General features: G+C 35.7%; 1 protein-coding gene across 2 annotated transcripts in view; it reads right to left on the bottom strand.

Annotated features, from left to right (window-relative positions):
* NRK (Nik related kinase) overlaps positions 1–14,519 on the bottom strand; it is a 128,354-nt gene that overhangs the window by 48,533 nt on the left and 65,302 nt on the right. For both annotated transcript variants that reach the window (XM_027533152.1, XM_027533153.1), the window contains exons 5-9: positions 11,655–11,780; positions 8,447–8,557; positions 6,754–6,844; positions 3,633–3,763; positions 1,734–1,788 (exon numbers count right to left, since the gene is read on the bottom strand). In XM_027533152.1, the coding sequence (XP_027388953.1) occupies positions 1,734–1,788; positions 3,633–3,763; positions 6,754–6,844; positions 8,447–8,557; positions 11,655–11,780 (514 nt within the window). The remainder of the gene's footprint in view (positions 1–1,733; positions 1,789–3,632; positions 3,764–6,753; positions 6,845–8,446; positions 8,558–11,654; positions 11,781–14,519) is intronic.

Genomic DNA, 14,519 nt, shown 5'->3' with positions numbered 1-14,519 from the left:
CAAATCCTAATTCTACCTTTGTGACCTTGGGCAAATTACTTACCTCTCTGTGCTTTGGTTAATTCATCTTAAAAACAGAAAATACATCAAGAATTCCTTCAAAGAGTTGTTATGAGGATTAAATGGCAACGTACCTATAAAAATGTCTGGCACAGAGTAAGCACTTAATAAATATTAGCTATTGATATTATAAGAAAGATTTTAGCTATCTGGCACCTCAATTCTGTGCAAAATTACTAGACTTTCATTCTCTTTTTCAGAAACACAACCATACAAAGAAAAGCCTATTCCAATATGTGGTATATAAATTCATTACCTCATTGGCTTGGGAATTCTGGGCTTTTCAATAAGTATTTAAATATGTGTCTCACTTTACTTATTTCCTCTTGTGTTTTGATTAAAGAAAACTGGCAGTGCAATAATTCCCCAAAGGAGAGCCATAGTGTAAATTTCACCTAATACTAAAAGTGTGTCATTCATGTGAGGACAATTTGATATTAATAACTCTTTAGAGGAATCCTTCCTCTCCCAAAATACATCTCAAAAAAAAAAAAAATCTCCAGTGCCAAATTGGCCTCTCATAGTAGTATAAATAAAGTCCCCAGGGTAATTTCATTAGAATAATATAAAGGCAATCGTTCAAAGGTCAAGGTTTATATAAATTAATAGGAGGTGCAGTGGCCTGATCTCCATACCTGACCCAGCTTTAATCCATGCCCATTCTGTGATATGTGATATTCCAAGGGACACCAGAAATTCTTGATATTCCAGGGGACACCAGAGATTCTTAATAGTTTTATGTTACCATTATTTCTACTCCTTGAAATTACTCCCATTAACAATGAAACACAGTGTTAAAACAGTAGATATTGTACAGATGAAGCACATAGGAACATGGGAACCTACAGGATCTGCTTGGAGAGGGAAAAGCAAAGCAGTTGCAAGCCCTGCCCCCTGACATACACACTTCAGGCATTTCTCTCACTTCTCATCAATACTATGAATGTGTTTATTACTTATATTCTTGGATTTAGGTATTGAGAACAGCAAATATGCCCTGTTTATGGGATTATACATTTGCTGGTTATTAATCATTTATACTCAAGTTCACATTACACTTTTACTTTCCTATCAGAAAGCAGTAACCTGAAGAACAGACTACTGACAGGTTACTTCAATGAAGAGAAGGAGGGGGAAACAAGAGAAAATGGAGCCTACGGAACAATGAGGGCAATGGAGTGGCTGATAGGAGCATGGAAGTCACCAGTGATAGCTGGACTGACCCCAAAGTGGGGAAAAAAGCTTCCTTCTCTATATTGTTGAGGATTGGCTCAATTAAAAGGAACTACTGGAGGATTTTCTTAACTGGCACAGTCTGAAGTATATAAGTGTAACTGTTCAGGAACCTAAATATTTCATCAGTGAATATGTACTGGAACGCCTTTAGATTCTGTTTGGTTATTACTATCGTGACCAAATGTTATTGAGGCTAAATTGAGTCAATACTCAATCAGCCTAAAATAAGACATCTTAACAGAGAAAAATACAAACTCTTCTTTAAAGACATATCTGGCCATTCTGACTATGGCATTTCGTAATTTGGGAAAGACCATCATTTATAGTTTGGCACATGGTGTGGCACCTGTGTGATCAGTACAAGCTGACTGGTACAAGTGGCAGATTTGTACAGCATGTTTCATAACTTTTAACCAACATCAAATATTATTACTCACGAGGAGCCCCTTCAGCCATTTCAATAGCAGTGATTCCCACGGACCATACATCACTCTGCAAAGGAAAAGATGACCAAAAAAAAAAAAAAAAGTCACTTAAAAGTGGGAAACAGATAGTATTTAGAATCTCTAAACAATCTTTGGCTGAGGGGAGGTACCAATGCCACAGCCATTTTATGGGTTTTCTTCATTATAGACTGATGTTATAGGAAGATGTTATCTGACCCTATGACCAGCCAGTACTGCACTACACAACAAGTTGATATGGGTGGGGATTCAGTGAAAGGAAAATTCATCTTGGATGTATTGCTATTGTTACCTTAACTGAAATACCAAAAGGAATTTGTTGTAAAGAAATCCAATCACATACTACTAGCTCTAAAGAAGTCAGATCGTAGGTAAATGATTTAACACTTTGCACCTCAATTTTACCCTATTAGGGCTTCCCTGGTGGCTCAGATGGTAAAGAACCTGCCTGCAATACAGGAAACACAGGTGACATGGGTTTGATCCCTGGGTCAGGAAGATCCCCTGGAGAAGGGAATGGCTACTTACTCAAGTATTGTTGCCTGGAGAATTCCATGGACAGAGGAGCCTGGCGGGCTACAGTCCATGGGGTCGCAAGAGTCAGACATGAATGAGTGACTAACACTTTCTTTTTTTCACTTTCAAAATAGAGATTATAATAATAGGATCCATGTTATAGAACTAGCATAAATATTAAATGAAATACTATATACATAAGCACTTTCAGGAGTTCCTTGAATATAGGAAACTGAGGACAGAATTATTATAATTCTAGGAAAATATACATTTTAGGAGGCTCCAGGGAATGACCTTCACTACTGTTAACTGTACTTTGTTTTTTAGAATGTAGAAAGGGCACAGGGCTAGAAGTGCACTGTTTGGCTTAATGACTCCTAAACAAGTTAACTGAATTCTTAAAATACCTGTTTATAGATGTCTTAGCTTCAAAGAGTTGTTGTGATGATATAAGTTTAAGTTTTCTTTAAGTTATGTGGGACTTAAAATTAAAAGTGTATAATTAATAGAGATGAAAGTCCTTGGAAGACTGCCAAAAACTGTACTGTTCTAAAGCATTATTGTTACAGCAAGTCACTTAAAGAACATTATGTTTCCATTGTCTCCATAGCTCCTAATAGTATTGGCTCTCAACAGATCTGCTTGCAAATCAAGCAGAGGGCATTTAAGGGAAAAGGAAAAGAGATGAAATTTGAATTAATCAACTTTGAGTATTGAGTCCTAGGTTCCACACAATGAAACCACAATGAATTGTTTGGATGAGCTATGATGTGGAGAGTGAGTGTGGTTTTTCCAGTCTGTAGCAAATGGAGTGTTTTCTTTCCATATCAACTTTTTAAAATGTGTACATAGATGTATATTGTCCAAATTGCAGCTTCAGTGGAAATTTTAATAAATAGCATAAATTGTTACTTAATTTGTCTATTCCACTGATTTTCTGTGGTTTGGAGCTGAACCATGCCAAAGACTTTCTCCATTACCCTGAGTAATCAAATTATTATTTTTTTTTCTCTTTGGAGCTAAGTTACTGTGGGGATTAATAATTGGCTTTACATTTACTCAGTTTTAAGTGTATAAAGCACTCTGTCCCTGGAAGTTAAATTTCCATATAAAGCCACATAATATAATATTCTTTACCAAGAAGTTGTAAACAAGATGAACTAGACATTCTTCCTCAAATATGGATAACTCCCAATGGTCTACTTCGCCTACATTCTTAGAAAATATTATTCTTACACACATCATCAAACCACATATAGGAGTAGTGGTTTTTATTCTTTTATTTCATAATTTAAAATAAAAAGTCAAAAGTCCTTTACAAATTTTGTTTCCTACTATCTGAATCCTTACACTTACTCTGTAATCATAGGAGCGTCTGGGGTCCTCATCACAGTCAATCACTTCAGGTGCCATCCAGTATGGGGTTCCAATGAAGCTATTTCTCCTCCCATTAATTCTGCTCACCTGGGCACTCACTCCAAAATCCACTGCAAAATTCATTTGTCAAAATAATTAATGAGTAACAAAAAGCTCAATAAGTTATTGCTTTAACTTGGAAAGCCAATACAAAAGCCACAATGGATAACAGATTTTCATTCCAGCCCAGCAAACTTTACCATGAAGTCTACTCCAGTAACACTGGGAAACAGGCTTTTGCTGGTATTTATGTTGGAAAGAGATTCAGCAGTGCTATTATAAATCTACAGTAGGTTTGGCTGAATGTTTACCATGAATATTAAAAATAAAGTTCCATCAGTATACCCTAAACCTCTGAAGTGATAACATATGTAGTGTTTGGACCTGCCACCAAGCTGGAAGAAGACCAGCACTATAAGCAATATCTAAGAAATCAAAAACTTATTAGTACTTCATTAGGAAGTCTCACTGATGATGTTAGAAAGTTCTACTACACTAATAAAGAAAAATAAATTTATGCTAAAATTTAGTTTAAGTTCTTCTACAGATCTTCTGAATCAGATGCAAATATTTAGTGTGGTATCCATATCTCAGCTTAGACTATTAAAGTTCAGTCTTCTATTCATCTGTGGGATATATTATATGAAAATATTTAGTATGGTATCCTCAGAAACAGACAGAAAAAAAGGCTAAAGTAGACTGGGGTTATTTAGTCCAGAAAAAATAAGACATGGATGAAAAATGAAGTAGATTTTCTAATTTAGAATGGTTTCCAGGAATCTAGAGGATGGCTAACAACCCTGACTGAAAAGTAGTTTAAAGAACTTAGGAAAAGAAAAGAAAAATTAAGAAGTTAAGAGTTTAAGGCAGTGTTAAAGGAAGGACTAATAAGAACAATATCAACACAATGTCCATAATACATGAAAATCATTGGGTGTTGCACAATCTCATTATCTAGATACTTTTTTTTTTTTGAGAATAGGTTACATCAGAGTTCAGCATTCTCACTATCCCTGAGGGCCAACTTTAAGGGCCAAGAAATATCTATGAAGGCCATAAGCTTATGTATGACATTCAAAGAAGAAAAGGAAATGAGCAAAGACTGGAAGAAAAGAGTGATAAATGGAAGAAAAAGGAAAAAAAGAAAACCTGAAATTAAAAGTAGGGATGAGATCCCAACAGTGGCATCATTCATCTTTTCCTTACTGACTTAGGGACCAGAATATGAGGATTATTGATCAGTTGAGACTGCAATACAGTCATTGTCCAGTCTCTCTCCTTTCTGTTACTCCCTTTGGGTTTTGCTTCTTCAACCTTCTCCTTATAACTTGTCATTTAAAAATATTGTGGGATCTAAGAAATCTAAAAACCAATGTATAAGGATTATATATAGATGAGAAGCCTGAAAAATTTTAATCCAGTGCTAAAAGGTCTCTCCTACAGAGTCAAGTACATGATCTTTAGTGCAGGGACTTTGTGACAGATTTTTCAGAGGCTTTTCACTTACAATTTCTGTTCTGTGATGCAGATGATAGGGTTGGCTAGCAACTTGACCCAAATATATGGGAACACTACCATATATGTGAACACAGAATGTAGCTGTGTGACATACTATATCCATGCTACACATTTCACTGTGAGATCCAAATGACCCTTGTGTATTTTAACACAGTGTCTTAAAATTCCGTTTCTAGCTTTGTAGCTTTTAGACACAAAAGAACAATACATTTACTTGAAATTACTTTTAACTTACTGCACAACAATTATTACCACATGCTTCTTCCACAAATATTCAGTGAAAAGCATTCTTAGTGAATGAACAAAAACTCTATTCTGGTTATATTTATTTGGCAGGAAAAATGGGAATGATCTTAAGATCATGCTAGAGATATGGTAGGGGAAGCCCCTGGTGGCTCAGATGGTAAAGAGTCTGCCTGCAATGCAGAAGACCCGGGTTTGATCCTTGGGTCAGGCATATCCCCTGGAGAAGGAAATCGCAACCTGTTTCAGTATTCTTGCCTAGAGAATCCCAAGGACAGAGGAGCCTGGTGGGCTACACCCCATGGGGTTGCGAAGAGCTGGACACAGCTGAGTGACTATTAAACACACACACACACACACACACACACACAGATATGGTAGGAAAGAATTGATATGATTAAATACAGGATTTGATGCCAGTGATTTTATGTTCTGTATCAATGAGGTCATCTGCCATTAAATAGTACTGACATTATTTATACGATATTATTTATAAATCCACAACAATATTTATTTTAAACATTAAAGAGCACAACATATTGTTCCCTGTGTGCCTGTGAGACAATATAATAATTATTTTCAATAAACTATACCATTCTGAACCCTGGAACTGAAAGCTAGAAACTCTGGATTTTAGATTTCTAATTCCAAATTTGATTTGGACATTACTGGAGCATCATTTCTAACTTATATCAGTTCTTTAAATATTTGAGGGAAAATTCCAGTGAAGCGATTTGTGCTTAAGTAAATTTAAAAGTTCTTAGATATTCTTTGGAAAATATGGCTCTGTGATGTGGAAGAATTGTCTTTTTGTTTAATCTTTGTTCATGACACACAAACTTGCACATGGTAAACACTCAATTAAATTGTTGAAATAAATAAAATAGCAGATCCCACCAAGAGTACTGCAGTGGGTTACTATGCCCTCCTCCAGGGGATTTTCCTAACCCCAGGGATCAAACTCGCATCACCTGTATCTCCTGCATTGGCAGGCGGAATCTTTACCACTGAGCTGCCTGGTAAGCCCAATAGAAGGTAAAGCAATGACCAAAATGTAAAACTCCCATTTCAAAATTGTCTCAAAATGATTTCTGAGAAACAGTTAGGTGCATCTTTCTCTTGTCCCACATCCCTTCCAAAACAAATTTTCAAATTTTGATTTATTTTGCAGGCAGGGACAACATAGTGTAAATAAGTAGAGGGGGATATTAGTGACATGAGAGAAAACAGTAATCTTAAAGGATTTTTCTCTGTTAAGATATTTTGGGGTTCATTTAAAGTATTACAAGAATAAACTTACCTAGTTTTACTTCAGCATTATGAGTCAGTAGCACATTTTGACCTTTGATGTCCCGGTGAATTACACGGTGTGCATGAAGATGAGCTAAGCCCTGCATATACATACATATATACATTTATATAAAAAAGCAAGATCAATATACAGCTTTTCTCTTTTTCTGGTACTGTTTTTAGCATTTTTGGAAAGACTTTTGGTAAGAAAAATGGCCCAGATTTGCATTTTTCAGACAAAATTCTTCTTTAGGCTGGAAATACTACAACCAGTTCCCAGAAATAGTACTTTCAGCTATAAGGAAAGGAAAATAAATCAGGACATCCATGAAAGAGAAGGAACACCAAAAATTAATGCTTGTATATATTGGGCCATTTACCTTCGTTTCTAGTCTCCATTTTTTCCAACTAACCACATGACTAAAGACCTGGATATCTGAACTATCTTAGCTCAGCCATTGTTTTACTCTACTTATCCAACCATTCGTTTAGTCCAAAATATTTTCAAGTCAACCTTGTAGGCTGAGAATTTGGAGGAATATGGAAATTCACTTTATTTTTTTTTCTTTTTTTTAAATGTTATTTTATTTTTAAACTTTACAATATTGATTGGTTCTGCCATATATCGAAATGAATCCGCCACAGGCATACACGTGTGATGACCCAGAGGGATGGTATGGGGAGGGAGGAGGGAGGAGGGTTCAGGATGGGAAACACGTGTATGCCTGTGGAAATTCACTTTAAAGTACTTGCCATTTGTATTGGTTTACCATGCTGTCTCCAGACCATTCACCACTAAAACTAACCCATGCCCTGGCTTCAGTGAGATTGCTCTACATACTAACAGGAGATTAATAATAGAAATAACAGTAAAAACAGCTAATATCAATTGAGTCCTTATTCTTTGCCAAGCACTGTGCTAAGCACTTTACATGGAGTCAACTCTTAAATCCTTACAGCAACCTTTTAAGGAAGGTGCTAATTCCACCCCAAATTACAGGTGAGGAAAATGAGATTTGGAGAAATTAAGTAATTGACTCAGGGACACACAGCTAATACATGATGAACCAGAATTTAAACTCAGTCCAGAGTTCGCACTCTTTAAGTATGTACACTATTACCATGAGTGAATCCAGTTAAGACAGCATTCTAATATTTTATCAGTGATGCTGTTCAGTTCTGTTAACATCCTTCTTGGGTGACTCTAAGCACTTAAGACACAAAGAAAAATCTGAGTTTGGTAGATCAAGAAGACTGTCATTTTCATCCAATTTGGTGTTCAAAATAAGCAATGTTTTAAACATTAAGACATTATTCAGAGAGGATATCTATCTGCAAAAGAGTTGTAGATGATTTGGAGCCATTGAGTAAAACACAGATTTCTCAACCTATCTTAATCTCCAATGATAGTGCTATGCTTTTAAAAAAAAAAGAACTCTAAAATCACAACAACTTAACACTTTAAGTAACACCCATTATCCACCAAACACTGTAGTCTGACTCTGAAAGAGCCATTAAAAGCCATGATTTGGAATGACATTATGTCAAAGCTGCTTTCTCTAAAGCCTTTTGGTTTTTTCAGTATCCTGATCCAGAAGTTTAGAATTTTTAAACCATCCTATATGAGCAAGTATAAGACACACTGTATATATTACCCCCAGGTTTCTTCAAGGTCAGGGGCAAATGACTATATGAATGCTCACCTGGAGGATTTCTCGGCAGATATAAGCAATCCAATCTTCCTTCAAACTCTGATTTCTGGTCATTCTCACTACATCAGTGACTGAGCCGGCTGCACATAACTCCATCACCATCTGCAGGGAAGCCAGCAAAGAAAGTATCAAGACTTAGAAAGTAGTTCTCTGAAAATATCTGGAGAGTTTTAGTTCATATGGCTTACATGTATATGTTATGTTTAGACATTAAGATACTGCAAAGACTGGCTCAATTGTCTGGTAGGAAGCTAGTAGAATTAGAAAGAACTGAAAAAGAAATCCAAAGATCTCTGGAGGGAGAGAAAGGAGGTACCACACCAGGGATTTTTAAACCAGGAGGTGGCATTTGAGCTGAGCCTTGAAGGATAGGTTGTGTTTGGGTATGCTGAGAAAGAAGAATGTTCAGCTTATTGAAAACAGAATGAGCACGTGCCTTTAGAAAGAAGCTTGCACAGGGCTAAGCCTGAGTGATGACTGGAGTAGAATAAAAAAGACAGTTGAGGGAATAGTTGGCGGGTAGAAAAACAGGATATGGAGGGTATCTCAAAACAATTTACACTTAAGCATTGACTAGATTTGTTTTTACTGTTGTTTTATTTTCAAGTTTTAGAATATTTTCCCCAAGATACTGACAAAATACAACCTGAAGGGGGAAACTGTCAGTCCCATTACTGTAGGGCAATTTTTTTCCAAACAAACTGCTAAGGAAAGTCTATTTTAAGTCTAATATTCTGACAGTGTCTCATTCAGATTTTACTTTATTAACAAATGCAATTTTTCAGGAAATTTGTTTTTGCCACTAATGTATCAGTTGCTCAACTAGTAAATTTGCTTTCATATATTAGCTAACTAGAGGACTGACCAATGTGAAGGAGAATCTGCCTATTATAATCAATTTCACAAACTTTTCTTAAGTGCAGGTTTATGCTCTAGTGCCAATGTCAAATGGTAATACTACTTTGTCAGTAGAACAAGATATGCTTTTTTAAAAAAACTATAGGTAAGATAATTATTGCCATAGATGAAAGGAAGTAAAAGGATAGGCCCCAAATCATGAATATTTAAAAGGTATACCTTATTTCCTTTTGGAATGCTAAGATTTTCCTTTCAGAAAATTACTTCCTTATTTTCTATTTGTTCACAACTGATATAACACAGAGTCTTTTACCTGAGTACACTATTCCAATAAACGAAAATACGAAAAGCAGCCTAACAAACCAGATAGTACAGATAAAGCACAAAAAGGTTAATTTTCATGTCTACTATATCGAATGGTTACAACATATACACTGTGGTAATGGAAGAAAAGGGGCTCATTTTGAACCATGACAAACATGAATTAAAGTCATTCACTAAGGTGAACACTGGAAAATCTTGCCAGTATTACCTGAGTCAGAAGAGTTCTACTATGAAAAGAATGCAAGACATTCTCATTTTCCCGAATTTGTATACACAGTGCCTGGCTATACTTTATAAACGGTAATTATTTTGTTATTTGCTTCCTATGTGTTCAGATTTACATAGGAAAGAAAGTGTGAATGGTCCCAGGAAAACTCTTACCTCAACAAATACCTTTTGCATGCAGTGCCTATTTATCCTTCAGATATTAGTGTAAGAAAAAGTTTTTCAAGGAAGAGTTTTCCTTTCCCTAACTTAGATTCCTTTGTTATTTGCCCATTCAAAAGCATGTTACTTCCCTTCTGACCAATTATACATTTATTTGTGTGATTATTTGATTGATATTTGTCTTCACAAATAGACTGTAAGCTCCAGTGGGCCAGAGCCACGTAAATTCAGCTTATGACTGTATCCTCAGCATCTAGGAGAAAGCCTGGAAACAGATAGCTTTGAATGAATAGATGTTATATGACTGAATTAATTGAGCACTGAGAAACATATCTAATAAGTAGACTGCCATACTGTCAAGAGAAAAAAAACTTATAAAAATATATTTAAAGACAAATGCTGTATGCCCCCCCACAAAAGGAAAAAAAAAAACAAAACAGCAGCCATGAAAAATGCACAGTGATATTTAACAAAATTTGAACTGGCATTGTCAGAGAATAGAGGATTTAGTTAACTGGACATTTGGGAGAAAATAGGTTTAAACTGAAGATCTCTAAATTTGAGGGCTCTCAAAATGTGGTACCTAGACGAGTATCATCAACATCACTTGAAAACTTTTTAAAAAGTGCAAATTTGTGGACTCCCTACCCCAGACTAACTGAATTAATAACTCTGTGGGTGGGGCCCAGCAACCTGTTTTTATTAGGATCTCCATGAAATTCTGTTGCAGGCTAAAGTTTGAGAACCATAGCTTCAATTCAATCCCTTGTTGAAACCTTCCTATATTGCCCACTATCCTGCTTCCTAAAGTTCACATAAAATGTAACAGAATCTTTCTTTGACTCGAAAATTCTGAAAAGTCTCAGGTATTATTTTAAAAATACCACTCTTAACTTGGCCTAGAAATGCAAAAGAATGTACACTGACCCCAGGTGATGTTCTAAATATTCCTTTTTAAATAAAGATATACTTGATTGAAGCTCATTTTCTTGTGGTTTGATTATGTCTCCTATGGCAGAGGGCAGCAACAATTCTGGTAACTGTAGCATGGGTTTCAGTTAGCCTTTAAAATTTATAGCTCATTGATTTGTAATTCATGATACTATAGGCATGAAGCCTCAGAAAAGGATAAGTCAACTAACCACTTAGAAAAACAGTTTATAGGAATTATGTTTAAAGATAATTGCACTTAGCAAACACTTAAATTGCACTCATATACTCATTCCAAGTGTGACTTGGAATAGATATTTATTATTCAGTCATTGGGCCCAAATCCATCAGGTAATCTCCTTAGCTATACCTCTAATTTATAAGCAAATGTATTAGCTACATAAAGTTAAAAGCAGCAAATCTCTATTTGAAAAGAAATATATTAGATATTTCCAGTATTCATTTGAGTCTTCTCATATCTTATCCCTGAACCCCTTGCCAATCACTTAATTTATTTTTCCATATTTTATCACTCCCATTTCCAGGAATTAGAGCACATTTTTTTTTCATACTACTTTGAGCAGTTGCATGCTTAAGTTCTTCTGTAGGTGCACAAAAATGACATCTCAATTTATGAAAGTATATGTTCTGAAGTGAGACTTAGTCTTATGCAATAAGATCAAGGTAACTAAATACACACCCAAAGTTGATGCCTCTGGCCAGGGGGACTCAGCTTGAAAAATGCACCGTAGAAGGACACAATGTTCTTGTGGAAAGAGTACTTCTTCAAAAGGTTGAGTTCAGTCCTGAGATCCTCTTCTTCATCCTATAGAATAAGGATAGTAAAATTCCTAAGCTATGCCACTCAATGACTATGGTATCCTAAGCTATAGTAGATCAAAGAAGGAGAATCTTATGGCAACCCTTTATACCCCACAGCAATGTATTATAATAAAATCCCAACTAGAATTCTCAGAATTTAGATGTGGGGTTAACTGGGAATTTGGGAGAAGATAAAGGTCAATTGAGTATCTTTTAATTCAATGGTTCTTAAAGTATGATCCCTGGACCAGCAGTGACCACTGTATGAAGTTTGCACTAAATGGAATCACCCAATTAAACTGAAAAATTCAATGGTTTTAGTATATTAATAAAATTATTCAACCATAAGAACATTTTTGTCAACCCAAAAGGAAATCCCATACTCTTTAGCTATCACCCCCAAATTCTGCCACCACATCCCAGCTTCAGGCAACCACAAACATTTTTTATATCTCTATAGATTTATCTATCCTTAACATTGTATATAAACGAAAATAATATAGTATATAAACTTTTATGACTAGTTTGTTTTCCCCCCAGGGTTCATCCATGTTGTAATACATATCAGTATTTCATTCTTTTTTATTTACCATTCATCAACTGAATGAGTTATTTCTACGTTTTATCTAGTATGAATAATGCTGCTATGAACATTCATTTCAATTTTAGTGTAGATATATATTTTCATTTCCCTTTGGTATATACCTAGGAGTAAAATGGTTGGGTCCAATGGTAATGCTGTATTTAACATTTTGATGAAATGTCAAACTGTTTTCCATAGTGGCTACACCATTTTACATTCCCAAATGAATGATGGTTCTCATTTCTCTATACCCTCACCTCACGCTCATTATTTTCTGTTTAATTATTATAACATCATAGTGGGTGTAAAGTGATTATCTCATTGTAGTTTTGATTTGCAATTCCCTGAAGACTGATGGAGTTAAGGATCTTTTCATTGGCTTACTAGCCATTTTATGATCATCAGAGGCGTATCTAATAAAATATCTTTGCCCCTATTTTTAAGTTGGATCACTTGTCTTTTTAGTATTGAATTGTAAGATTTATTTATATATTCTATATATAAGTACTTTATAAGATATATGATTTGCAATTATTTTCTCCCATTCTGTGGGCAGTCATTTTACTTTCATGATAGTGTCTTTTGAGGCACAAAATTTTATTGTAAAGTTAAAAAATTTTTTAAAATTAAATTTTGATGAAGTCCAACTTATCGATTCCTTGTTTTGTTGTTTGTACTTTTGGTGTCACATCTAAGGCTTTCTTGTCAAATCCAAAGTCACCAAATCAACTCCAATCTTTTCTTCCAAACATTTTATAGTTTTAGCTCTTACATTTAGGTTTTTTATCCATTTTGAATTAATTTTCATAGAAAGCAGGGGACCAATTTCATTCTTTTACCTGTGGATATCTAGTTACCTCAGCATTATTTGTTGAAAAGTCAAGTCTTTCCCTATAAATCGTGTTTTCATTCATGTTGAAAATTAGTTGATCACAGATATATGGAAATAATTATATTTCACTGATCTATGTCGAAAAAGCAAGAGAGTTCCAGAAAAACACCTATTTTTGCTTTACTGACTATGCCAAAGCCTTTGACTGTGTGGATCACAATAAACTGTGGAAAACTCTGAAAGAGATGGGAATACCAGACCACCTGACCTGCCTCTTGAGAAATCTATATGCAGGTCAGGAAGCAACAGTTAGAACTGAACATGGAACAACAGACTGGTTCTAAATAGGAAAAGGAGTACATTAAGGCTGTATATTGTCACCCTGCTTATTCAACTTATATGCAGAGTACATCATGAGAAACACTGGACTGGAAGAAGCACAAGCTGGAATCAAGACTACCAGGAGAAATATCAATAACCTCAGATATGCAGATGACACCACCCTTATGGCAGAAAGTGAAGAAGAATTAAAGAGCCTCTTGATGAAAGTGAAAGAGGAGAGTGAAAAAGTTGGCTTAAAGCTCAACATTCAGAAAACTAAGATCATGGCATCTGGTCCCATCACTTGATGGCAAATAGATGGGGAAACAGTGGCTGACTTTATTTTTGGGGGGCTCCAGAATCATTGCAGATGGTGATTGCAGCCATGAAATTAAAAGATGCTTACTCCTTGGAAGGAAAGTTATGACCAACCTAGACAGCATATTAAAAAGCAACAAAGGTCCGTCTAGTCAAGGCTATGGCTTTTCCAAAGTAGTCACGTATGGATGTGAGAATTGGACTATAAAGAAAGCTGAGTGCTGAAGAATTGATGATTTTGGACTGTGGTGTTAGAGAAGACTCTTGAGAGTCCCTTGGACTGCAAGGAGATCCAACCAGTCCATCCTAAAGGAGATCAGTCCTGAGTGTTCATTGGAAGGACTGATGTTGAAGCTGAACCTCCAATACTTTGGCCACCTGATGCAAAGAACTGACTCATTTGAAAAGTTCCTGATTCTGGGATTGAGCGCAGGAGGTGAAGGTGACAACAGAGGATGAGATGGTTGGATGGCATCACTGACTCAATGGACACGAGTTTGGGTGGACGCCGGGAGTTGGTGATGGACAGGGAGGCCTGGTGTGCAGCAGTTCATGGGGTCACAAAGAGTTGGACACAACTGAGCGACTGAACTGAACTGAACTGATCTATATGTCTATCCTTATGCTTGTACCACGTTGCCTTGATTAACTGAATTTTAAATTTTCTAGTTTGATTTGTCCTACAATTT

The sequence above is a fragment of the Bos indicus x Bos taurus genome, chromosome X, assembly GCF_003369695.1.
Source record: "Bos indicus x Bos taurus breed Angus x Brahman F1 hybrid chromosome X, Bos_hybrid_MaternalHap_v2.0, whole genome shotgun sequence".
Classification (NCBI taxonomy): domain Eukaryota; kingdom Metazoa; phylum Chordata; class Mammalia; order Artiodactyla; family Bovidae; genus Bos; species Bos indicus x Bos taurus.
The sequence above is the reverse complement of the archived record's forward strand: the minus strand, read 5'-3'. Positions and strand labels throughout refer to the sequence as shown.